General features: G+C 39.6%; 1 protein-coding gene across 2 annotated transcripts in view; it reads left to right on the forward strand.

Moving 5' to 3' along the window:
• ATRN (attractin) overlaps positions 1 to 26,660 on the forward strand; it is a 193,821-nt gene that overhangs the window by 99,798 nt on the left and 67,363 nt on the right. For both annotated transcript variants that reach the window (XM_040247855.1, XM_040247856.1), the window contains exons 14-22: positions 43 to 181; positions 1,734 to 1,924; positions 3,822 to 4,041; positions 6,350 to 6,535; positions 7,060 to 7,293; positions 15,485 to 15,622; positions 18,708 to 18,801; positions 20,905 to 20,957; positions 26,439 to 26,533. In XM_040247855.1, the coding sequence (XP_040103789.1) occupies positions 43 to 181; positions 1,734 to 1,924; positions 3,822 to 4,041; positions 6,350 to 6,535; positions 7,060 to 7,293; positions 15,485 to 15,622; positions 18,708 to 18,801; positions 20,905 to 20,957; positions 26,439 to 26,533 (1,350 nt within the window). The remainder of the gene's footprint in view (positions 1 to 42; positions 182 to 1,733; positions 1,925 to 3,821; positions 4,042 to 6,349; positions 6,536 to 7,059; positions 7,294 to 15,484; positions 15,623 to 18,707; positions 18,802 to 20,904; positions 20,958 to 26,438; positions 26,534 to 26,660) is intronic.

Consider the following 26,660-nt stretch of genomic DNA (forward strand, 5'->3'; position numbering starts at 1 on the left):
TTCTCTCTGTGGATATAAAAGCTTTTGTCCATTGTATTTTAGATCTCCATTTTCAAGTATGATCAGTGCCCCAAGGATAACCCGATGTATTATTGTAACAAGAAGACCAGCTGCAGGAGCTGTGCCCTGGACCAGAACTGCCAGTGGGAGCCCCGGAATCAGGAGTGCATCGCCCTGCCCGGTAGGCATTGCAGAGGCATCTTGATGTGGATGGGTCCAAAGACTTCACACGCACACACTGTCAATACTGTGCAGCCTAGATTGAACCCAGCAAAAGGGTAGAACTCATTTTATCCATTCATCCCTCACTCCATTATTGTGGTTGTTATTTTTTAAAGCAGAAATATAGTTCTTAAGTATTTGCTTCTACCATCCTTTGAAAGCAAGTGAAGCATCATCTGCTGCTGTGGAGAATTGAGTCACAGCTTGACTCCGTGTCGTTGAGCCTGCTCTGTTGTCCCCACCCCACTGCGGTGGTAACCTGGGAGTAGAAGGCAGCAGTCTCAGTGGCTAGTCTGCTGGGTACTTTATGAAGTGTGTTTCATATTGACCATTGGGATCAGGTTGTCAGCACCTTCTGACAAGAAGGGAAGGAGAGATGCCCTTTTCAGCAGCACTTTCTGAAATGACCCCAGCCCCAGATAGCCCAATTTATAGCACTTCTGAGGTTCAGGATGTTGTGAGCCTGAAGCCAACCAGCCATGGCTGAAACTCTATGATATATTTGCTTAGCCAGGAAGTCCAGGAGGTGGTCTGCTGTGACTCTGTACAATAGAAGTACAGGGTAGCTGGGCTCTACTGGGCCCCTCTTGAATGTCCTTTGGAAGTACCTGATTCTGCTTGCTGGAGTGGACTTCTTGTTCTTTACCTTATTACATCACAAACTTGAGTGCACAGCAGAGTACCTGGGGGTCTTGCTAAAAGCCAGAACCTAGCACAGATTTGTGGTGGGGCCCTAGAATCTGCATTTCAACAAGCAATGACACTGATGCCTCACTTTGAGGAGCTAGTCTTTATCTGTTCTTAAATGATCCCTTTCCCGTGACTTTCCCTTCATCTCATTGGCTGCTGATGAACAGGGTACTCCAGGGTACTGTTGTTCTAATGAAATTGCTTTGCTCATGCACTGTCTTCCAGGAAACATGTATAACTTCTGAACAGCTCTTTTTGTGGAATCAGGGAGGTCACAAGAACAGATACAAACTTACCTGGTTTGGCTTACTTCCCCAAAAGACTCTTTCCCTCTCACTTTTGGGATGTTTTGTGTAACTTGAGTTTACCTCCCACTTGATGTGAAAACAGTGTGTCTTTTGTAGACTTGTTCACTCACCAACTCACTTCTTTTCTTGCAGTTTTCTACCCCATCTTTTCAGTAATGCATATTCATTTTTCTACTTTTTATTTAGGATTTTAGTCTTCTTTCTAATTTTTCTTCAAAAGATGGTTTATAAATTTAACACTTGTCAAACAAATGTTTTTCTCTAAGACATGGGAAGATTGACCTCAGCATATGCATTTGAGGTCCAGGAAATAAGACTGATAAACATTTTTAAAATTCTTTTTATTCTGTATTTAATCCTTGGTAATATGTCTGATACACTCACCACATCCAAATGAAGTCTCTAGAATTGAACTCAAAAATACTATTTAGATTTCCAGTGGTTCAGAGTGGTAATATAAGTAGTTCGTGTGATTTCTAAACCTCTTTGTTTTCTCTCCCTTCTTTAATAAAGAAAATATCTGTGGCATTGGCTGGCATTTGGTTGGAAACTCATGTTTGAAAATTACTACCGCCAAGGAGACTTATGACAATGCAAAATTGTCCTGCAGGAACCACAATGCCTTTTTGGCTTCTCTTACAACTCAGAAGAAGGTAGAATTTGTCCTTAAGCAGCTGCGAATCATGCAGTCATCACAGAGCATGGTGAGTTAAAATCCTTGGAACTTAAGTTTCTAGTATCCACCTTTCTACAAAGAGCATAACTGCAGCTTACCTGTGACGTGCTTGGCAGGAGGAGGAATGCTAGTAAGTGCAGTGTAATAGACTATAGAATGGCACTGTCAAATTCTCTTCCTTTAATATTATATATTCTTTCTTATCTTGAAATTTCCAACACATTTTTATTAGTCATATTTGATTAAATTACATATTAATAGTTATGTATATATTGAATAGTAACATGTTGACATATGCACATATCCTGTGGTATCTGTAGTTTATTTCATATCTGTTTTATCCCTAGGTTCTGCTGGGATGGGGGAGGCGGGTGCCATTATTAATTAGCTGAGTTGAATTAAGCCAGGTTTCAGGGATTATTACAGTGTATAATATGATTTAATGTTAATTATCCTAAAAAATGGACATCTATGGGTCTTTCTTAGATCTAATTAGCTCAAAAGAAGAGGGCATCTTATTAAGAGTTTCTGAGCACAGAAAGGCCTCAAGTTCTCTTCCTGTCCATCCACTGCTCTTGGGCAGCTTGTAGTTGATATACAACAATGACATTTTGTGTTTTTTAGTCCAGAGTCCTAGAACAGTGGTCCCACCCTCAATTAACTGATACTCACAAGACAGTGCTCTTTCACGAATTCATAGTCTTGTGATCAGATTGACAGTTGAGAGACAACTAAAGTAAGGTGCTTCCACAGCTATAAATCTAGACTTAGAGCCCTGGTTTGTTTGGAAAAATAAGAAAGGCGCTGTAACGTTTAGGACAGAGGCAGGCTGACAAACAGAAAGAGGTAACTCCTGAAGACAGAAGGAATGAGCTGGACTCTCTGTTCATTGATCAAAGATATGGCGATTGAGGGGTGAGCTGCAGGTAAGTTTGCATAACTGGTGCAGACTGAATGGGAAGGAATTGGTGTAGCTGGGCCTTAGGAGAGATCAGTTTTATCCCTATAAGTAAATAAATATCACTCACTACAACTAAAAGTAACAACTTTTGGGCGTTGTTGTTATTGCTATTTTTAAAGTCTCTTAATAAGCATTTTCCCTGGAGAAGGAAATGGCAACCCACTCCATTATTCTTGCCTGGAAAATCCCATGAACAAAGGAGCCTAAGGGGCTACAGTTCATGGGGTCGCAAAGGGTTGGACACGACTGAGTGACTGAGCACACAATATTCATGTTTATTTTTCCTCCCCAGAATGGAAATACTGTACATTTTGTTTTGTAACTAGCAAAAGTTAAAATATCTTTTATTTCTGGGCTAAACTTTGTACAAATTTTTTTTAAAAACTGCAACAAGAAGGACATTTCAGTAGAGCAAGAGACAGACTTTCCTAGGAATGAATTCCCAGGAATTCATTGAGTTATTATTCCCTATAAAATTTATTGACGGCCAATATGCTCTGCCTCCCCAGCTGAACGTGGGAATCTTCAATCATCTAACCTGGCCAGAGCTCCCAAAACAAGCTTAGATAACAATAGGCATATAACCAATACATACTGATATGGTATTTCATGTATAAATAGACATTTCAACCAGCTTGAGGGTGGCTATCTGTTCATAGCATTTGTCATAGAGTATAGAAATTTAGGAACATGATTATTACTTTGCTGTTAATCTCTGTGAAAATTTTGATGTCTTCTCTGACATCTTTCTTTGATATCTTTTCTATCCTTTGTAAAATGGCCATTTTAAAGTGCCAGGAATGATAAGTAACATAAAAATAAACGTCTGTACTAATCCACCATGACTGATTTGGGATAAGGAGGTTTTCCTGTGTCCTTTGGATACATGTAACTTAGTAGTTTTTATCTAGAAGCTAGTTTTGGTCAAGACGTTGATTATATTCATAGTCTGTTTTGCCTACAGTCCAAGCTCACCTTAACCCCATGGGTTGGCCTTCGGAAGATCAATGTGTCCTATTGGTGCTGGGAAGATATGTCCCCGTTCACAAATAGTTCACTACAGTGGATGCCATCTGAGCCCAGTGACGCTGGCTTCTGTGGGATCTTGTCAGAACCCAGTACTCGAGGCTTAAAGGCTGCAACCTGCATCAATCCACTCAATGGTAGTGTCTGTGAAAGGCCTGGTAAGTATATGTTGCATTATGCCTCACTGGGTATTCATTGAAAGAGAAACTGTAGGAGGCATAATAAAGTGTTGTGAAATTTTCATGAACATACAGGTGGAGTGTTGATTTCAAGCATATGAAGCAGAGGATAATGCAGAATTTTTAAAGCAGAAGGAAGTAGTATGAGCTATGAACAAAACCAAAAATAACTAGCATTTTCCTGGTGACTCAGTAATAAAGAATCTGCCTGCAGTGCAGGAGATGCAGGTTCGATTCCTGGGTCAGGAAGATACCCTGGAGAAGAAATGGCAACCCACTCCAGTATTCTTGCCTGGGAAATCCCATGGACAGAAGAACTCTGTACATGGGATCACAAAAGAGTCATACACAATTTAGTAACTAAACAACAACATTCTAATTAGAATATTGTTATTTAACAGTGAGATTGATTGGTTTGTTAACCACAAAAAGTAGTGAGAATTGATCTAAAAGGCAAATTTCTAGGTGTTGGCAGAGAAATGCTGTGGAAGATAGAACAAAAAAATCTAAAGAAAAAATCAGAAAAGCAAGCAGATCACTGCAGGGATACTGAAAGATAGTGTCAATGGGGAGAAAAATAATTGGTGTAGTCCTGTGGGTGAAGAGGCAACAGAACCAGACATGAAACAACTAATTGGTTCAAAATTGGGAAAGGAGTACAACAAGACTGTGTATTGTATCCTACTTATATAACTTATATGCAGAGTATATCATGTGAAATGCCAGGCTGGATGAATCACAAGCTGGAATCAAGATTGCCAGGAGAAATATTGACAAACTCAGATATGCAGATGATACCACTCTAATGGCAGAAAGTGAAGAGGAGCTAAAGAGCCTCTTGATGAGAATGAAAAAGCTGGCCTAAAATTCAACATTAAAAAAACTAAGATCATGGCATCTAGTCCCATCACTTCATGGCAAATAGAAGGGGAAAAAGTGGAAGCAGAGACAGATTTTATTTTCTTGGGTTCCAGAATCACTTCAAACAGTGACTGCAGCCATGAAATTAGGACACTTGCTCCTCAGAAAGAAGGCAATGACAAACCTAGACAGTGTATTAAAAAGAGCAGAGACATCACTTTGCCGACAATGATCCATATAGTCAAAGCTGTGGTTTTTCCAGTAGTCATGTACAGATGTGAGAGTTGGACCATAAAGAAGGCTGAGTGCCAAAGAACTAATGCTCTCTAATTGCAGTGCTAGAGAAGACTCTTGAGAGTCCCTTGAACAGCAAAGAGATCAAAGCAGTCAATCCTAAAGGAAATAAATCCTGAATTTTCATTGGAAGGACTGATGCTGAAGCTCCAGTACTTTGGCCACTTGATGCAAAGACCCTCATGCTGGGAAAGATTGAGGGTAGGAGAAGAGGGTGGCAGAGAATGAGACGGTTAGATAGCATCATCGACTCAGTGGACATGAATTTGAGCAAACTACAGGAAATAGTGAAGGACAGGAAAGCCTGGTGTGCTGCAGTCCATAGGGTAACAAAGAGTCGGATAGGACTTAGCAGCTGAACAACAGGAAAGGAAAAGCAAACCTTCAGTGCAATGACGCTGCAGGAGAGTGCTGAAGGAGCCTCCACTTGGAGTTGCTTCACAGGCTTGAAGCTTTGCTCTAGGCACATCTCAGTTTCACAAAGACAGGCACGGGGTGGCATGTGCAGCACACAGATAAGCCCTTGACCATTGTCCTCCTGCAGGGGGTCTGATAGGCAGTAGTTGGAATTTTGTGGATGCTTTTGGGAGGCTGGCCTCCATTGACATCATGTCTCATTTTAGGAAGGTATTATAATTTGTGTGAGGAATGCAGGGATGTGGAAGAGAATTCAGATCACTGTGGAGTCACATTAATATTTATTATTTAACCTTCCTGTAGGGAAATTTTTCAGCCATTTTGGATCCTGGGTGCTTTGGTAAAGTTAATGAATGTTGTGGTTCTTTCCCTAGAATATACAGAGATATAATGTTGATATTCAGGTGGATTGTAAAACTTGTGAAGTTCATCTTGGGTCTCCTATATTAGAACCCCTTCTCTTATGGAAAAATTAGCTTGTTCCCTCATATCTGTCCTTGTCTTTGAAAATAAAAACAGTTTTTCCCCCCAAGCATATAAATATACATGACTAACCAGTACATGATGACCTAGGACTTTGTGTTTTCTTCTACATTTAATGTAACCCACTGAATTGACTTCATGACACATTAGTGGGCACAACCCACACTGCAAAGCCTTGGGCCTTAGCTGACATGGCGGGAGCTTTAAATGTCTCTCTCGGTTCACTTCCCAGCTAACCACAGTGCCAAGCAGTGTCGGGCCCCTTGTGCCCTGCGGACAGCCTGTGGGGAGTGTACCAGCGGCAGCTCGGAGTGCATGTGGTGCAGCAACATGAAGCAGTGCGTGGACTCCAATGCCTACGTGGCCTCCTTCCCTTTCGGCCAGTGTATGGAGTGGTACACCATGAGCAGCTGCCCCCGTGAGTGAAAAGTGAGCTCTCAGCAGTGTGGATGACAACACTGCGTGTAGGGCAGTGCTGTCAGCCTCTGAACTTCCTAGGGATGACCGTCTGCTCAGGTCTATCCAGAGACTGCCTGATATGAACCTGCATATAGAATCAAATACAGTGACACAGCTAAACAATTGTAGACTAGATCACAGAGTACAGACATAACTTGCTGAATCTCAGTATCATATTGCCCAATCTATGGAATGTCTCCACATCTTTATCTCCTAATTCATAAAGTAAGTGCTTTCCAGGAGATGGTCTCTAAAGTCTGCCTCCGATATCCTAAGATTGCAAGAGAAGAGAGGCGTCTCTATTATAGGTTGGACAAAATATTGGGCTCTTTAAATTTTTATTATACCATTTGAACAGTCACAATAGAATAGGAGTTTTGACTAACAGTTGAATCATCTGTTAAAGAAAAAGATAATTTAAATATACACATTATGAATTTAAGTCTACATGTGATAGTAAATTGTAACTTATGTTTTTTACAGCTGAAAATTGTTCAGGCTACTGTACCTGTAGTCACTGCTTGGAGCAACCAGGCTGTGGCTGGTGCACTGATCCTAGCAATACGGGCAAAGGGAAATGCATAGAGGGCTCCTATAAAGGACCAGTGAAGATGCCTTCTCAGGGCCCTACAGGAAATTCCTTCCCACAGCCTCTTCTCAATTCCAGCATGTGTCTGGAGGACAGCAGATATAACTGGTCTTTCATTCATTGTCCAGGTAAGATGTGTTCTGTGTCCCAAATCTCACTACCTACTTACAAAGAATAAAGCCTTGAAAGCTACATTATTTATATGGATTTCTTTAAGGGGAAAAAAAAAGAAAGATCATTTAAGAAACTATTTGTTTCCTGTGAAAAATATTTTTAATGTCAATTAATGAAAATACCAAGAATTTTCAGTTGTTTTGCTAACTTTCATTATAAAAGTAATGAAATGTGTTCATTATAAAAATTAGCTATTACAGATGTAGATAAAATAAAAACTATAATTCCTCATCTCTCAGTTCAGTTCAGTTGCTTAGTTGTGTCCGACTCTTTGCAACCCCAGGGACTGCAGCACTCCAGGCTTCTCTGTCCATCACCAACTCCCAGAGCTTGCTCAAACTCATGTCCATCGAGTTGGTGATTCCATCCAACCATCTCATCCTCTGTCATCCCCTTCTCCTCCTGCATTCAATCTTTTCCAGCATCAAGGTCTTTTCTAGTGAGTCGGCTCTTTGCATCAGGTCGCCAAAGTATTGGAGCTTCAGCTTCAGCATCAGTCCTTCCAATGAATATTCAGGACTGATTTCTTTTAGAATTGACTGGTTTGATCTCCTTGCTGTCCAAGGAACTCAAGAGTCTTTTCCAACACCACAGTTCAAGAGCATCAATTCTTTGGTGCTCAACCTTCTTTATGGTCCAACTCTCACATCCATGCATAACTGCTGGAAAGACCATAGCTTTGACTATACGGACCTTTGTCAGTAAAGTAATGTCTCTGCTTTTTAATATGCTGTCTAGGTTGGTCATAGCTTTTCTTCCAAGGAGCAAGCGTCTTTTTCATTTCATGGCTGCAGTCACTATCCACAGTAATTTTGGAGCCCAAGAAAATAATATCTGTCACTGTCCATTGTTTCCTCATCTATTTGCCATGAATTGGTGGGACCAGATGCCATGATCTTAGTTTTTTGAATGTTGAGTTTTAAGCCAATTTTTTCACTCTCCTCTTTCACTTTCATCAAGAGGCTCTTTAGTACCTCTTTGCTTTCTGTCATAAGCGTCGTGTCATCTGTGTATCAGGTTATTGATATTTCTTCTGGCAGTCTTGATTTCCATCTTGTCCTTCATCCAGCCCAGCATTTCCTCATCTCTAGTTCTTCATAGAAGGAAAAACTTTTAACAGTAATACAGGTACCTTTAGATCTATAGTTTTTTAAATAAAAAATACTGTGAAATATACTATGCATATGATATATTGTTCTGCAGTTTTCTTTTTTACTTAAAAATACAATGTGATGATTGTTAGGGGAAAAATTAAAAATAAAATCTCCTGCCAACCCAGAAATTCCTCTCCACAGATGTAGGAAAGAAAGTTTTATTACTGAGTAAGCATTAAACCAGATCGTAGTGCACATTTCAGCAGTCCACTAATGAGATAACAACAGAGAGAAATCCCATCCTTTTAAATATCCCAGCGTATACAGTCCATTCTATACTTGTCCTCAAAATGAAAGTAACTTGTCTTTGTGTGAGAGGATTTGACACCACTGTTTGCTCTACATTCTTTCCCAGTTTATTGTGAAATTACCTGGTAATTGGGGTGGCCACCTATGTTAGTTAATTGCCTTTACCCAAAGGAAAAAACAAAAAGGAAAACAAACTTGTATCTTTAATCCAAGCAGATGGTTATAGTTTGGACCCATTCCCACAGAGAGAGGGTAGGGTGGCTGGCTTGCCTGATGTTTACATTTCAAAGAGGTGGCTCTTAAGCCCTTAACAAAAACCATGTCTGCTTTGTAATGCTGACTTATGGCTTATTTAAGTTTTAAAGCAACCCACTGCAGTATCTTTGCCTGGAAAATCTCTTGGACACAGGAGCCTGGTGGGCTACAGTCCATGGGGTCACAGAGTTGGGCACAACTGAGCGACTAACGCATATGTTTCAAAGGAATCAGAGGTTTTTTAAATGCAAATTTTCATACTGAAATGCTCTAAGAATAGGGAGAAGGAAAACCTCTTTCCTTTGACAAGAAGAAAAAAGGAAAAATTCAGCCTGCGTATCTACCTCCCTCTCTCCTTCCTTCCCTCCTTTTTCCCTTCTCTCCCTTCTCCCCAGTCCTTCCCTCTCTTCCCTTCCTTCCTCATTTCTATCACTCCCACTGGTTGATGCAAGAAGGAATCAACCTTGAGTTGATGTACAACTTGAGCCTTGATCTGCTGGAGTAGCTGCCCTGGAAACCAACCCAGAGAAAGTGGCCTTTGATTCAAACTTCAGTAAATGCACAAAATAACTGATGGTCTGCCAGAACAATTGGGAGAAGCTGTGGGCTTCCCTGGTAGCTCAGATGGTAAAGTGTCTGCCTACAATGCGGGAGACCTGGGTTCATTCCCTGGGTCAGGAAGATCTCCTGGAAAAGGAAATGGCAACCCACTCCAGTACTCTTAGCTGGAAAATCCCATGGACGGAGGAGCCTGGTGGGCTACAGTCTATGGGGTCGCAAAGAGTCAGACACGACTGAGCGACTTCACTTTCCCTTTCACTTTCTGGCAGGTGCAAAGACTCCCAAGAGATTAGTGGATAAGAATTTCTCTGAAATCCTGCCAGACAGTGCCCCTGACTGCTGGACTGTTTGTGAAGACTTCTGTAAGGAAAGTTACTAGGTGAAAGTGTTAGTTGCTCAGTCATGTCCACTTCTTTGGGACCCCATGGGCTGTAACCCACCAGGCTCCTCTGTCCATGGAATTTTCCAGACAAGAATATTGGAGTGGGTTGCAATTTCATCCTCTGGGGGAATCTTCCTGACCCAGGAATCGAACCTGAGTCTTTTTCACCTCCTGTATTGCAGGCAGATTCTTTACCATCTGAGCCACCAGGGAAGCACATATTACTTATATGGAATGCCCAAAAAAGGGCAGATATTTAGAGACAATAAATAGATTAGTGATTGCCTAGGACCAGGGACAAAATTGGGGAATAATGGGTTCAGAGTTTTACAAAGTAGCTGCACCGTTTTTCATTCTCACTAGCAATGTTAGAAAGGTTCAGATTTCCCCACATCCTCATCACATTTGTTGGATTGTAGCTGTTCTAGTGTATGAGAATATGAGAAATGGCATGTCACAGTGTTGTTTTGTTTTGTTTTGGCTATACTATGTCTTTGTTGCTGCATATGGGCTTCCAGTTGTCAGCAGGGGCTATCTTCTTTGGGGTGCACGAGGTTCTCATTGTGGGGGCTTCACTTGTTGCAGAGCAGAGGCTCTAGGCATGCGGGCTTCAGTAGCCATGCATAGTCTTAGCTGCCCTGCTGCATGTAGGATCTTCCCACGCTAGGGTTTGAACCTGTGTCCACTGCATTGGCAGGGGGATTCTTAACCACTGGACCACTTGGCAAGCACTGTGATTTTGATATGCATTTCCCTAATGACTAATGATTCCCTGATGGCTCAGATGGTAAGGCGTCTGCCTGCAATGCAGGTGACCTGGGTTCAATCCCTGGGCCCAGAAGATACCCTGGAGAAAGAAATGGCAACCCATTCCACTACTCTTGCCTGGAGAATCCCATGGATGGAGGAGCCTGGTAGGCTACAGTCCATGGGGTCGCAAAGAGTCAGACGCGGCTGAGTGAGTTCTGTTTCTCTTTAATGACTAATGAAGTTGAGCATCCTGTTCACCGTTTGTATGTCTTCTTTGGAGAACTATTCAAATTCTTTGCCCAGTTTTAAAAACTGCATTATCATTTTATTGTTGACCTACAAGAGTTCCTTGTGAATCCAGATACAAGCCCCTTATTGGATATATAGTTTGCAGATATTTTCTCTCATTCCATGGGGTTTCCTTTTACTTTCTTGATGGTATCTTTTGAAATACAAAAGTATTCTTTTACCCTATGTGTGCGTTTGGTATTGTATAAAAGAATCAGTGCCTAACTAACCCCAAATCACAAAAGTTTACTCCTATATTTTCTTTTTAAAGTTACATAGATTTATCTCTTTGTATTTAGGTCCATGATTCATTTTGAGTTAATTTTTGTATCTGATGTGAAGTTGGCATCCAAACTTATCTTTTTTTTTTTTTTAACTTATATTTTTGCATGTGGTTAGCTAGTTGTTCTTGGAACATTTGCTGAAAAGACAATTTTTACTATTGAATTTTGGGAGTACATTTGTGTACTATTGAATTTTGGGAGCACATTTTTTGAAAATCAGTTGAATGTAAGAAATTATTTCTGAACTCTCATTTCTGTTCCATTGACCATATGTCTGTCCTTATTCTAGTATCACACTCTTGATTTCTATAGCTTTGTAGTAAGTGTAGTAAGTTTTGAAATTGGGAAGCCTAAGTCCTCCAACTTTGTTCTTATTTTTCTAAATGGTCATGGCTATTTTGGGTTCCTTGAATTTCCATATGAATTTTAGGATGAATTTGTGAGTTTCAGTAACATCAACAAAAAACCAGCTGATATTTCATAAGAGATTGCATTTAATCTATAGACCATTTGGGGGTATATTGCCATCCTAATGGGGCTTCCCAGCTGGTGCCAGTGGTAAAGAACCCACCTGCCAATGCAAGAGACCTAAGAGAGAGATTTGACCCCTGGGTCGGGAAGATCCCCTGGAGGACGGCACGACAACCCACCCCAGTATTCTTGCCTGGAGAATCCCATGAACAGAACAGCCTGGTGGGCTACAGTCCATAGGGTTGCACAGAGTTGGGCGCTACTGAAGCGACTTAACACGCTTTGTTGTTCTGTTGCTCCGTCGTATCCGACTCTTTGTGACCCCAGGAACTGCAGCACACCAGGTTTCCCTGTCCTTCACCATCTCCCAGAGTTTGCTCAAACTTATGTCCATTGAGTCAGTGGCGCTGTCTTACCATCTCATCCTCTGCCATCCCCTTCTCCTTGTGCCTTCAATCTCTCCCAGCCTCCAGGTCTTTTCTAATGAGTCAGCTCTTCACATCAGGTGGCCAAAGTATTGGAGCTTCAGCTTCAGCATGAGTCTTTCTAATGAATATTCAGAGTTGATTTCCTTTAGGATTGACTGGTTTGATCTCCTTCTGTCCAAGGCAAGGGACTCTATAAAGTTTTCTCCAACCCACAATTCAGAAGCATCAGTTCTTCGGCGCTCAGCCTTATTTATGGTTCAACTCTCGCATCTGTACATGACTACTGGAAAAACCGTAGCTTTGACTACATGGACCTTTGTTGGAAAAGTAATGTCTCTGCTTTTTAATATACTGTCTAGGTTTATCATTGCTTTTCTTCCAAGGAGGCAGCGTCTTTTAATTTCATGGCTGCAGTCACTATCCACAGTGATTTTGGAGCCCAAGAAAATAAAGTCTGTCACTGTTTCCATTGTTTCTCCATCTATTTGCCATGAAATGATGGGTCGAGATCCCATGATCTTCGTTTTTTGACTTAGCACACACATACCTATAACAGTATTAAGCCTTCTAGTTTATAAACCTGGAATCTTCCTATTTAGTTTTTTATTTTTCATAGTTTTCAGTGTTTATATGTTATGCTTATTTTGTTAAATTTACTATGCAAAGTATTTTACACTGCTTCAAGGTATTGTGAACTGAATTATCTTAATTTTGTTTTTTGATTGTTCATTGTTAGTATATATTTAGAAATAGAGTTGATTTCTGTTTGTTGATCTTGTGTCTTGCAACCATGCTAAGCTGTTATTTCTACTATTTCTTTAGTTGATTAGGGTTTTCTTTATGCAGGGATTTCATTGTCTGCTAAAAAAGACAGTTTTACTTTTTCCTTTCCTATCTGGACACCTTCTTAAAAAAAATTTTTTTTGGAGGACTATTTGGCCTGACAAGAAACTCCAGTACAATATTGAATAAAAGTGGTGAGAATGAACATCATTGTCTTGTTCCTGATCTTAGGGAGAATGAATTCAGTCTTTTTCCATTATATATGATATTGGCCTTAGTTTTTTCATACATGTCCTTTCTCAAGTTGAGAAATTTCCCTTCTCTTCCTGGCTTTTTGAGGGCTTTGATTGGGTGCTGAATTTTGTCACATACTTTTTCTGTGTCTTGATAATATGTGGTTTTGTTAAGTTTATTAATACTATTCATTATACTAATCGATTTAAGGATATTAAACCAGCCTTTCATCTCTGGAATAAAGCCCATTTGCTCATGATGTATAATTCTTTTTACTGTGTTGCTGGATTCAGGGTTTTTTAAATTAATTTATTTTAATTGGAGGCTAGTTGCTTTACAATATTGTAGTGGTTTTTGCAGTACGTTGACATGGATTCAGTTTTCTAGTTGGGTATTTTGTGTCTGTTTTCATATAGGATATAGATCTGTTCTATAGTTTTCTTTCTTGTGATGCCTATCTGATTTTGGTACCAGGGTAGTACTGACTTCTTAGAGGGAGTTAGGAAGTATTCCCTCCTCTTGCATTTACGGAAAGAATTTGCAAAAAAGGTCGGTATTAATTCTTCTTGAAGTGTTGATAGAATTTACCAGTGAAGGTTTTTGATTATTCATCCAATCTCTTTACTTAGTAGGTAAGTAAAGTATAATACAGGCAGATTTCTGTTTCTGCTTCAGGCAGTTTGGGTAGCCTGTATTTTATAGGAATTTTTCTGTTTCATCTAAATGGTCAGATTTTTGGCATACACCTGTTCATATTATTTTCTTATAGGCTGCTTTTAGCTATATGTGTTTTCCTATTTAGCCTTTTGAATGGTTTTTGTTTTGTGTCTGGTTTTATTTTATCCTTTTCTTTTTGCAAGGTTTCTAAATATTGTGAAGTTTTTTCAGAGCTTACTTTCTTATTTTATAATCCCTCAGGCCTCCCTGAATTTACTAAAGTTAATATTTTTCATTCTCTTAAATTTCTTGCACTAATCCTTCCTTCAGAATTAGTTGTTCCACGTGTTGATCTTGGTGATGCCTTTAGCTTGGTAATTTTCTCAGACTAGTGACTCCTCAAGGTTGATTTGTATTTTTAACTGAATGTCTAGGCTTGTGAGTACTGGGTATACTGAGCTGTTGTGAAGGTGTGGTGTGATGTCCCAAGGGAAAGGCTGGCTAGCTAGTACCAGGACTCTCCAACTCTTGTCTGGCTGTGGATGAATGGTCTCTGTTCCTGCCTCAGTGAAGGGAGGAAGGAGCATCAGACCAGGTGTCTGGATGTGTTTGGCATGTTCATGGTTGTGCCAATGGCCTCCCCACTTGGGGTATTCTGAATACTTCTAGAAATTCAATGCTTCAGAAGTATCCCTCTCTACTTCTTACAGCACTTTTTCCTCTTATCCCAAACCCTTGCTTTTACATTTCTTCTATACTTTCAGTGAAATTTGAAGGGGAAGAGAGAGAGAAGCATTTGTTCAGTGTTTTTATCAAATCAACACATTGTATACTTTAAGTGTGCACTTGAGATTTATACAATGTTCCATGTCAGTTATATCTCAGTAGAGCTGAAGAGAAGAAAAGACAGGTCTGCTTATAGATTGTGCACTACATAAGTGGCCCCACCTAACTCTGCTGTGCACAGTTGTCCTGAGCAGCCCTGAGAGGTCCATGCATCATATTTCTTTCTAGTTGTGAAGTCCTGTATGCATCAAGAATCAATAATTCCACTTATAAAAATGTTTACTTATAAAGATGGTTATTTTTCTAAAATGAAAAGTTGAAAGCAAACTATCAGAATGTAAGGAAATGGTTAAGTAGCTATTTGACTTCATAAAAATTATTCTACCATTTAAAGTTTTCTTTATGTTAGATGAAATAATGTAAAATAATTGTGATCTACATTTTAAAAAGTCAAAATTGAATATTAATATAAACACAGCTGTGTAAAACTGTATAGAAAAAAATACTGGAAGGAAAGATTCCAAAAATGGACAGTGATCTCTGGGTGGTGGAATTGTATATGATTTTTTTCTAATTCCTGTATTTTTCTAATTTACTATCATGAGCATGTATTATTTTTAAGTGAATAACAACAAAAACTTTTTTTAATGGCTATGAACTTTTACCTTGCTGTAGTATATTTTTGATTTTCCTGAACTAGCTCTTTTCTGATATTTTGATCTTGTTTCTCAAACTAATTTTTGGTAGTTTTGATTATTGTTTCTAGAGGCAATAAGGAACATAGATGGTTACAAACAAATCTTGCAGAATGTGTTCCACCCAGCTCTACCATAGGACAAGCCCCTTAAAATTCTTTCTTTTAGCTTGCCAGTGCAATGGCCACAGCAAATGCATTAATCAGAGTATCTGTGAGAAGTGTGAGAACCTGACCACGGGCAAGCACTGTGAGACCTGCATATCCGGCTTCTATGGTGATCCAACCAACGGGGGAAAATGTCAGCGTAAGTCAAATTTTTCAGGGTCACTGATTGCAAACCAGGTGGCACATGATGTGTCTGTTTGTCTTGATTATCTTGAAGGAAGAAAGCCACTTGGTTTCAGATAATGCCTTTCTTAAGTTACACTTGTCAGGAGGTCAGCTGAGCTGAAGAGAGAGAGCAGAGCTGCCTAGTGTCAGAGTAGATATTAAAGCATCTAGTCAAAAATGAAGGAGTTAAAACCTTTAATCAGTTACTGTGATGATGGAAGCAAAAGGCTTACACTGAGAGAGCACTGACTTCCCTTGTCCTACTTTCTTTCTTGGAATGGTGTGCTGTTTGAGCATCAGGTAAATTAGCATAGCCTTGGGGGTCAACATGCCATTGAGGGGGCCCTGAACTAAAGGTCCAGCAAAAGCCTTTTGAGGACCCTGGAGTGGAGAGATGGTGGGGGGAAAGGCTAGTAGGAGTGAAGAAGTACCTGGGATGGAGAGTGGGTAAAGCCTCTTTGAGGTGCCCCTCCTCCTCCATGTGGAGGCTCAGCAGAGGTGCCTGAAGAAGACCTTTGCCTGAGGCCTCAGATACAAAGACCTAGGAGTGAAGGCACCTGAGCTAGGAATGCAAATATGTGATAGAGAAGGGCTGGCCAGGGGGCCTGAGCCCTTGACTCAACTCCACTAGAGAGCTCCAGCCAGGCTGGTGTGGGGAAGGCAGCTTTCCCTGTAAGGCCCACCAGAGAAAACCTTTATCGTTGCCTATGGTTGAGCCTCAAAAGTCACATGTAGATTTTTAACCAGGAGCTAGACTCCTCAATACTTCAGTGTTTTTAAAGATTTAAGTAGCCCCGTGTCTCCCCATACATGTCAGATAGATTCCTGTAAGCAAAAGGACACTTATTGTTAGCACACAAATTGTGTTTTTTAAAATAACAAGTGATACCAATAAACTACTTTTCGGTTTGTTCTAGTTTTCAGTGGAAAGATCCATCAGATCTGAGGGAAAAAAATAAGTAAGAAAGGAAAATCGCTAACTGCTCCCCAAGTCCCACCTCCAAACTCCTTAGCATGGCCCTTGAAAATCTGATTCCAGAGCAGTTAGAAGAGAGCTAGTGTCCTAGTGGAACCTCTCTGGGATTCATTTTCCTTATCTGTAAAATGGGGATAGTAGGGTGGTGGTTGAAATGAAAGCAGTCAGCAGGACATGACAGGTAGATGTGAACAATCATTATTACTCTTCAGATGTCCTTTCTTACCGTTCTTATGTAAAGCTCAGATTAAAAGGTATTCAGTAAAAATACTTTTTTATTCTTTGTGAATAGATTTCATCCATTAGTTAGTAATCAAGAGTACCTGACATTTTAGATGATTGATATATATATATTGATGCAAGGCATTGTGCTGGCAGCCCCCTGAGACAACAGTGCTTTTATTCTCCCCAGGCTAGAGTAGCCTGACCAAGCTCTCACTGTGAGATTTGGCCATTCTGAGAACCACATTCAGGAAATGTGACTTTAGCTACTGGGTCTGGTTGTACCACTATGATGAGGGTACTGTCATCCCTGTTATGTTCAACTGTTATCTTAAAAAGTTACATTCTCCTCTGTGGCATTTGTAGGGCTAGATTACAGTTGTCCAGAACTTACTGTTGTTGTTGTTTAGTTGCTAAGTCATGTCCAGCTATTTGCAACCCTATGGATCATGTAGCCTGCTAAGCTAGGCTCTTTTGTCCATGGAATTTCCCAGGCAAGAATACTGGAGTGGGTTGCCATTTCCTTCTCCAGGGGATCTTTCTGACCCAGGGATTGAACCTGTGTCTCCTGCATTAGCAGGTGGATTCTTTACCACTGAGCCATCTCGGAAGCCGTTTCCAGGACATAGAGCTAGCTTTATTTTTCAGAGTCACAATCTATAACAGAAAGTATAATTTAAAAATACTGTAAGTGGCACCAAGTCTTTAATGTTTTCTTCTTAGAACTGTATAGTCCTTAATCTTTAGATAACAGTGATGATTTTTTGAATGCTCACTGTATTTCATTCATGTATTATATCATTTAATCCTCCCCAAAATCCTACAGGATAGGCATTATTATTATCCCCATCACATGAATGAGGAAGCTGACTTAGAAAAGGAGCTAAATGGAGTGGCCTGAATTCAAACCTGGGCACATTGACCATAGATAGGCCTTTGCTTTTGTTAATACATTGCCCCTCTCTCCATCCTCAGCAGAACCCAGAGTTGAACCCTTGTGTTTCTCACTGCAACATAAATTTTCTTCACCACTGCACTTCACCACTGCAACATAAATTTTCTTCACCCATAGGTTTCTTTGGGTGATATTTTTCTCCATGGGGTTTATTTTAAAAGTATATGTATCTCTAGCCTAATACTTTTAATTTATTCACAGAAAAACAGGTTGTTGAGTGAAAAGCTATTGAGGGAAAAGATCATTTATTTCAGCTGGAGTAAAAAGTTGGTCATAGGTCACATGCAGATGTTGGATGAAAGGTGGAGATGAGAGGTAGCCAGATGAGGGAGATGACAAGAGTCGTTTGCTCTGAAGGCTAAGAAGAAGGCAGGCAAGGGTGCTGAATCCTGGAAGGTCTCTGAAACATGACCTGCCATTGGAATCCTCTCTCAGCTCTGAGTCCTGGTATGATTTGAAATGTGGCCATTGGCAGAGCCTAGCCAGACCAACCTTCCCTGTGGGGAGCAGTCATTGCTCAGAGATCTCTATGGGGACAGAGATTGTGTCTGTGTGCCCACACTGAAGATGCTTCAGAAATGTTTATTGAGTAGATGAAAGAATCGTGATAGAATCGTAGCAGAGTCTGTTACATCCCAGAGAGGCACGGCCTCAAATGGCAGTGGACACTGATGTTCTCTTTCATCCTGACTGGTGACTTTGACTCCTTTAATGTTGGCTCTGACATTATTTGAGATAAATCACTGGCTTGAAAAAAAAGAATTTTACCTATTAAATGAATGCCTTTATTTTACCTATCTTTCCAGTTGAATCCAATTCAGACAGAATTACTTGTTTTGAGGAAAGTCTGATAGTGGTTATCTTTTAAGCCAGTTGTGACCACCCCTTCCTTTTCCTTCTCCCCAGCATGCAGGTGCAATGGGCATGCGTCGCTATGCAATACCAACACGGGCAAGTGCTTCTGCACCACCAAGGGCGTCAAGGGGGATGAATGTCAGCTGTAAGTACCACACTTCTGGGACTCCTGGCACCATCCACACCTCACCAGGGAGTGTGAAGGGGCTGTGAAACTGCCTGAACCCCAAGAGCCACCCTCTTCCCTGGGCCTTGTTTCGATGGCCTCTGAGGAATCCTCAAGTTGACTGATTTGAAATTTTCCCCTTTCTGCTTCAGATAGGTCTAATTTAGTCACCCTCCATACTGAGGAGGTTGTCAGTTTAGCAGTAATTCCTTAATGGCTCTTTAAATCACATTTTTATGTTTGAGTGACTCTGACAATTCCTGGGTTGCTGACTTGGATTAAAGGCTCTATTTTTGTCATGTCAGGAGATTTTCTTAAAAGACAGAGTTGAAAGAACTGGTATTCCAGGACAAGATTTTATTTAGCATTTTGGTTGTTTAATTGTAGAGAGTTCCTCTTGCTTTTAACACATCCGTCCCTGTTCTAGCATTTTCCTTAGTGATGTATATCAAACATTATCCAGGGAAGAGTTTGGGCTCCCCATCCACGAAGATGCAAATAGCATCAGGCAGATTTGGAGATTCAGCCCTGGCTGTGCCTCCTACTGACTAGGGTGCTGTAGAAGCAAATCACTTAACTGTGTTAAGCCCCATTTCCCCCATCTATCAATAGTGAGTCGTTTTTAGTGATAATTATTTTTAGTGTCCTGGTGAGTTGAAACGAGAGATTGTTCCTCAGTTTCTCTCTGCCTCACCAGAAAACCTCATGAAACAAGTTCTAGTTTCACTCATTCTCTCAAGCAGAGACGTGAGAGAAATGTTTAATAGTATCAAAACATTGACCTGATATAAGCAGATAGTCACTGGTAAATTTTGTTTTTCTTAAAAAATGCTAGTAATGTCACCAGTGATTGAGACTTTGATAGTGGCATTCAGGAGGAAATTGCTCTGTATATATTTTATAGTGATACGTATGTTTCCTGTTTTTGTGCTGCCCTGAAGCCAATACATAAAGAAAAGTCTAATCAGAAATTAAATTTAGTTTTTAAATCTAGGTTCCTTTAAACACAAAAATGTAATAGAGCAAATTTAATCACCCCTGCCTTCTGTTAATGGTATACAATGAAGAAATGAGGTGTAGGCTCAGTGAAAGACTTTCTCTTTAGGAAATTTTAGATATAAACAAGTGCTGGTAATACTAGATAAAAAGACATAAAACATCCCTGAATTATTTATTTGGGAAAAGTGCTTAACTCAAGCTTTCCCCTCCTTTCTTCATGGTTCCTAGCTATTGTGCCTTCCTGAATCATTTTGTTAAGTGGGAGCTTGGGTTTTACTGATGTTCATGGATGATATTTATGGGGAAATTAATAATTCTTTTTGACTAGAACTCTTTTTCTCCAGACTGGGGAACCATATCCAAGAGTTTTTAGTTTTGTTTGTTTTTTTTTAAGTGATCCTTGGTGTTTAGCCTTCTTTCACTTGTGTTTAAAGAACAGGTTTAATTTATCTGTGGAGAACAGGAAATGTGAGAAATGAATATATGAAAAAAATTATTTTTCTGTATTTTTTGATAACAGGTCTGATTTTATTGCACTTATAAAATCTGACAGCTAGATGGCCCTAGGAGGAAAACATATGTAAGATAGCCTTTCTTTCACTCAGCCAGTATTTACATCTTTTGGCATAGTCTCATCTAAACAGTTTGCCTTTGTCACAGTCTTATCCACACATACACATTCCAAGATGGATAAAAGCTTACAACTTTATTAGCAACTAACCACAGGTAAATAGATTTGAAAAATGCTTTAACTGCACTTTTAGAAGAAAATTTGTCCATACAAAAGTGAAAATGTGTTTTCATGATAAAAAATAGGATCTAAACTTTATTTTATTTGAATTTATCTTATATGCTTTAGCAAATGTTTATTGGTTGTTGGTGGTGTGAACTTCTGGGCAGTCAACATTGAAAATGAATGCAGACTCTTGTTAGTCTATCTGATTTGAGCAACAGTGAAGAATGTATTTGTACTGACTCAAAAAGTATAGTTTATATAAAAGGACCTGCTTGATTTTAAAGTGAATGTAGATTCACTATTGAATGTAGATAACAATAGAAAATAATCTTCATTTTTTCCCCTAGATGTGAGGTAGAAAATCGATACCAAGGAAACCCTCTCAAAGGAACGTGTTATTGTAAGTGTTTTTGCAGTTCTTATTTGTCTAGAAGGAAAGTAATTCAATAAAACTTCGTTATTTTCTTTAATATGGTTTGAGAATGGTAAGTGCTATAGGAATATAGTAATCACCCATGGAAGTGGCTCTTAATTTGATGTGTCATATTCTACTAAATTTAATTTATATGTGAACACTATTTTCAGCTGCTTTAAGTCTGGTTTTGGTTTGTATTAATATGTCTGTAGCAGTTATCAGGGAAGAGTACAGAGATAAACATCTCTGGTTTTCCTTATTTGTATTCTCTTGAAACCTTGTTTCATTTGCCGTTATCTGCTTGGGGGTCACCATATTTCATATTTTAGGATTGATCAAAAACAGAATTCTAAAAATACAGTTGAAGTTATCATTCTCTCTGAAACTGATTTGTGTTAACCACCTCTTTAGGAATTAATATGTAAAATAAAATGTCTAATGACTAACAATGCACAGTAAACCAGATCCTTGTGGATAAATGCATTTTCTTCCTATATGAGAATCTACATACTAGGACAGATTATGAACCAGAGAAAAATGAGCTAATGTTTTCATATTCTACTGTGATTGTATACCCATACCATCTGGGTTTAAATAGCATCCCTTCAAAATTCACATCCACCTAGAACTTAATAAATGTGTTTTCTCTAGAAAAAACAAGAGAAAAACTTCATGACCTTGCATATGGGAAAGAGTTTTTCAGTATGATTCCATAATCACAATTCATAAAAGAAAAAAAAGTTTTATTGGGGACTTATAAAAATTTAAAACCTGTTTTTTAAGAAATACCATTTAAAAACTAAACAACTAAAAACAACCTACAGACTAAGAAAAATGTTTACAAAGCATATCTTTGATTAAGAATTTATATTCAGAATATATAAAGAACTCCTACAACTGAATAAGAGGACAGTGTCAGTTAAAAACAGGCAAAGATTTGAAAGACATTTCACCAAAGAAGATAAATGAATTGCCAATAAGCACATGAGAAAATGGGTAACATTATTTGACATTTGGGATATGTGTGTTAAAACCACAGTGAGATATACTCCTAGTATTATTGAAATCAAAAGCCAATACCGCAGCTTAATAGAAGTAAACTGGATTCTTATATCTGCTTCTGCATTCAGTCTGTTGTGCCTTGTCTTTTCGGTTAAAGTGCGCGCACGCGCGCGCACGCACGCACGCACGCACGCACACACGCACGCACACACGCACACACGCGCACACACGCACACACACACACACACGCACACACACGCACACCTTGGCCGTTTTGGCCGCACCAGATATAGCTGAAAAGGATCTTTTTCGTTAAAGTACAGACACAGACAGACACACACACACACATAAACACAACCTGGCCCCACCAGATATAGTTGAAAAGGATACAGGATGCTTGGGGCTAGTGCACTGGGATGACCCAGAGGGATGGTATGGGGAGGGAGGTGGGAGGGGAGTTCAGGATTGGGAACACGTGTACACCCGTGGCGGATTCATGTTGATGTATGGCAAAACCAATACAATATTGTAAAGTAAAAAATAATAAAATGAAAAGAAAAGGACAGAGTGGTTTTTTGTTGTTGTTGTTTCTGATGCACCATTCGGCATGCAGGAACAGGGCTCGAACCATGCCACCTGCATTGGATTGCGGAGTCTTGACCAGATGTCCTATTCATCATAGGAGATTGGAGTGCAAAAATAGGAAGTCGGGAGATACCTGGAGTAACACGCAAGTTTGCCTTTGGAGTACAAAGTGAAGCAGGGCAAAAGCTAACAGAATTCTGCCAAGAGAACACACTGATCATATCAAACACCTGTTTTCAACAACACACAAGATGACTTTACACATGGACATCACCAAATGGTCAGTACAGGTTGATTAAATTATTTGTAGCCAAAGATGGAGAGGCTGTATACAGTCAGCAAAAACAAGACTTGGAGCTGATTCTGGCTCAGATCAGCTCCTTACAGCAAAATTCAGGCTTAAACTACAGAAAGTGGGGAAAACCACAAGGCTAGTCTGGTACAAGTTAAATCAGATCCCCTATGAATATACAGTGAAGGTGAGGAATAGAGTCAAGGGATTAAATCTAGTAAACAGAGTGCCTGAAGAGGTATGGACAGAGGTTCAGAATATTGTACAGGAGGCAGCAAATAAAACATCCCTCCAAAAAAACAAATGCAGGAAGGCAAAGTGGTTGTCTGAGGATGCTTTACAAATAGCTGAGGAAGGAAAGGGAGAAAGGGAAAGGTACACCAAACTTAATGCAGAGTTCCAGAGAATAGCAAGGAGAAACAAGAAGGCCTTCTTCAGTGAACAATGGAAAGGAAAGGAATAGAGGGAAACAGCAGAAAGGGAAGACTAGAGATCTCTCCAAGAAAAATGGAAATATCAAAGGGACATTTCATCCAAAGACGGGCACAGTAAAGGACAGAAACGGTAAAAATCTAATAGAAGCAGAAGAGATTAAGAAGAGATGGCAAGAATACACAGAAGAACTGTACAAAAAAGATCTTAATGACCCGGATGGTGTGGTCACTCACCCAGAGCTAGACTTTCTGGAGTGTGAAGTCAGCTGGGCCTTAGGAAGCACTGATGCCAATAAAGCTACTGGAGGTGGTGGAATTCCAGTAGAGCTATTTAAAATCTTAAAAAGATGATGCTATAAAGGTGTCCCAAATTTGTCAGCAAATTTGGAAAACCCAGCAGTGGCCACACAACTGGAAGAGGTGAATCTTCATTCCATTTCTCAAGAAGGGCAGTACTAAAGATTGTTCAAACTACTAGACAATTGCACTCATTTCGAATGCTAGTAAGATTATGCTCAGAATCCTTCAAGCTAGGATTCAGCATTACATGAACTGAGAACTTCCTGATATTCAAGCTGGGTTTTGAAAACAAAGGAACCAGTGATCAAATTGCCAGCATTCACTGGATCATAGAGAAAGCAAGGGAATTCCTGAAAAACACCTGTCTCTGTTTCATTGACGACACTAAAGCCTTTGACAGTGTGAATCATTACAAACTGGAAAACTCTTAAAAGATGGGAATACCAGACCATCTTACCTGTCTCCTGAGAAATCTGTATGTGGCTCAAGAAACAACCATTAGAACCACATATGGAACAACTGACTGGTTCGAAATTGAGAAAGGAGTATGACAAGGCTGTTTATTGTCATCTGCTTATGTGACTTATAGGCAGAGCACATCATAGGAGATGCAGGGTTGGATAAATCACAAGGTGGAATCAAGATTGCCAGGAGAAATGTCAACAACCTTTGATATGCAGATGATACCACTTTAATGGCAGAAAGTGAAGAGGAACTAAAGAACCTCTTGATGAGGGTGCAAGAGGAGAGTGAAAAGCCCAGCTTAAAACTCATGTTAAAAAAAACTAATATCATGGCATGAGGTCCCATCACTTCATGGCAAAAAGATGGGGAAAAAATGGAAACAATGACAAATTTCCTCTTCCTGGGGTAAAAAATCACTGTAGGTGGTGACTGCAGCCATGAAATTAGAAGATGCTTTCTTCTTGGCAGGAAAGCTGCAACAAAACTAGACAGTGTATTAAAAAACAAAGACATCTCTTTGCTGGCAAAGGTCTGTATAGTCAAGGCTATGGTCTTCCAAGTAGTCATGTACAGATGTGAGAACTGCATGATAAAGAAGGCAGAGTGCCAAAGAATTAATGTTTTCGAACTGTGGTGCTGGAGAAGACTCTTGAGAGCCCCTGGGACAGCAAGGAGATCAAACCAGTCAACCTTAAAGGAAATCAACCCTGAATACTCATTGGAAGGACTGATGCTAAAGTTGAAGCTCCAGTACTTTGGCCACCTGATGTAAACAGCCAACTCATTGGAAAAGATCTTGATCCTGGGAAAGATTGAAGGCAGGAGAAGAAGGGGACAACAGAGGATGAGATTGTTGGATGGCATCACTGACTCAATGGACATAAGTTTGAGTAAATTCCAGGAGTTGGTGATGGACAGGGAGGCCTGGTGTGCTATAGTTCTTGGGGTCACAGAGTCAGACATGACTGAGTGACTGAACTGAACTGAACTGAACTCATGGATGTTATCCTTTGATACTGTACCAAAACCAGGCAGCTGATCAGTACTTAGAGGTTATAGTGTGGAACCTGAAACCACATCAATTAATTTTTTGTAATCTAGTACATTTAATATATTTGTCTTGAAAAATAAAAGCCAATAGCAGTGATGTGGAGAAATCGAAACCCTTATAAAGTTTCTGTGAGAATATAAAATGGTTTTCCACTTTGGAAAATCATTTGGCCGTCTTTTGAGTAGTGAAAAATAAACTTGTAAACAACTCCCCATTCCCCTCTTCCCCTACTCACTAGCAGTCACCATTTTACTTTCTGTGAATTTGGTACCTGGGTACCTCATATAAGTGGAATTACACAGTATTTGTCTTCTTGTTTATTTATTTTATCTCATTTACCATAATGTCTTCAAGGTTCATTCATGTTGTTGCATGTGTCAGAATTTCCTTTCTCTTTGAGACTGAGAGTGATATTCCATTGTATATACCACATTTTGTTTATCCATGTATCTGTTGATGGACATTTGGATTGCTTCCACTATTGGGCTATAATTTCTTTGACTGCTATGAACATGGTTGTACGAATAGCCCTTTAGCATCCTCCTTTCTGTTTTTTTGATACATACTCAGAAGTGGAATTGCTGGATCATTCAGTAATTCTATTTTTAATTTTTTGAGGAACTATCATACTGTTTTTCCCAATAGATGCATCATTCCCACTAGTAGTACACGGCAGTTCCAATTTCTCCACATCCTCACCAACACTTTTTTTGGTACTAGCTGTTCTACTATAGATGATATAATGTCTCATTGTGGTTTTGATTTGTATTTCTCTAATGATCAGTGATGTTAAGCACCCTTTCATGTGTTTATTAGCAATTTGTATATCTTTGGAGAAATATCTATTCAAGGCTTTTGCCCATTTTCAAATCAAGTTGTTGAGTTGTGCAGTACTTTTTAGAATTAAATTATACCATGTTTAGCCAGTAGGCTTATTTTCAAGCTCTGTTCTTTTGCTACATTAGTCTTTGAATGCTTCCTTGCTTTCTAGAATAAGTTAACTGAGACAGGTATTCCTTGCCCTGGACCTGGAGTCAACCATTTTTACGTGGAGTTTTGATTTCTTTTACACCATTAATTTATAGCTTTGTGTCTTTAAGCATGAATAGATGATCAATTAATATTTATAGGTAAGTTTGGTGGGAGCCTAAAATCTCAACCAGGGTCATGATACAAGGAGGTTTTGGTGGGCTAACTCAAACAAAACATTGTTGCTCACAACTTTGCTAAAAGTACTTTCCTGGCTATTAAATATTTATGAGAAAATCGATCTGTATCTTCAGAGACATACTGTGTGTTGTTTCACTTTTTAAATACACGTTTCTTTCGTTCCATAGATACTCTTCTTATTGACTATCAGTTCACCTTTAGCCTATCCCAGGAAGATGACCGCTATTACACAGCCATCAATTTTGTGGCGACACCTGATGAAGTAAGATATAAAAGTCTTCTTAGTTTGTTTTGAATTTGTGTGGATCTTTTCCTTGGTCATTATGGATAGAAGCACTGCCTTAGCAGTGGTCTCCAGAGTGGAGTCCACAGGATAATGTTTAGAGGTA

The sequence above is a fragment of the Oryx dammah genome, unplaced genomic scaffold, assembly GCF_014754425.2.
Source record: "Oryx dammah isolate SB20612 unplaced genomic scaffold, SCBI_Odam_1.1 HiC_scaffold_10, whole genome shotgun sequence".
In the NCBI taxonomy this organism is placed as follows: domain Eukaryota; kingdom Metazoa; phylum Chordata; class Mammalia; order Artiodactyla; family Bovidae; genus Oryx; species Oryx dammah.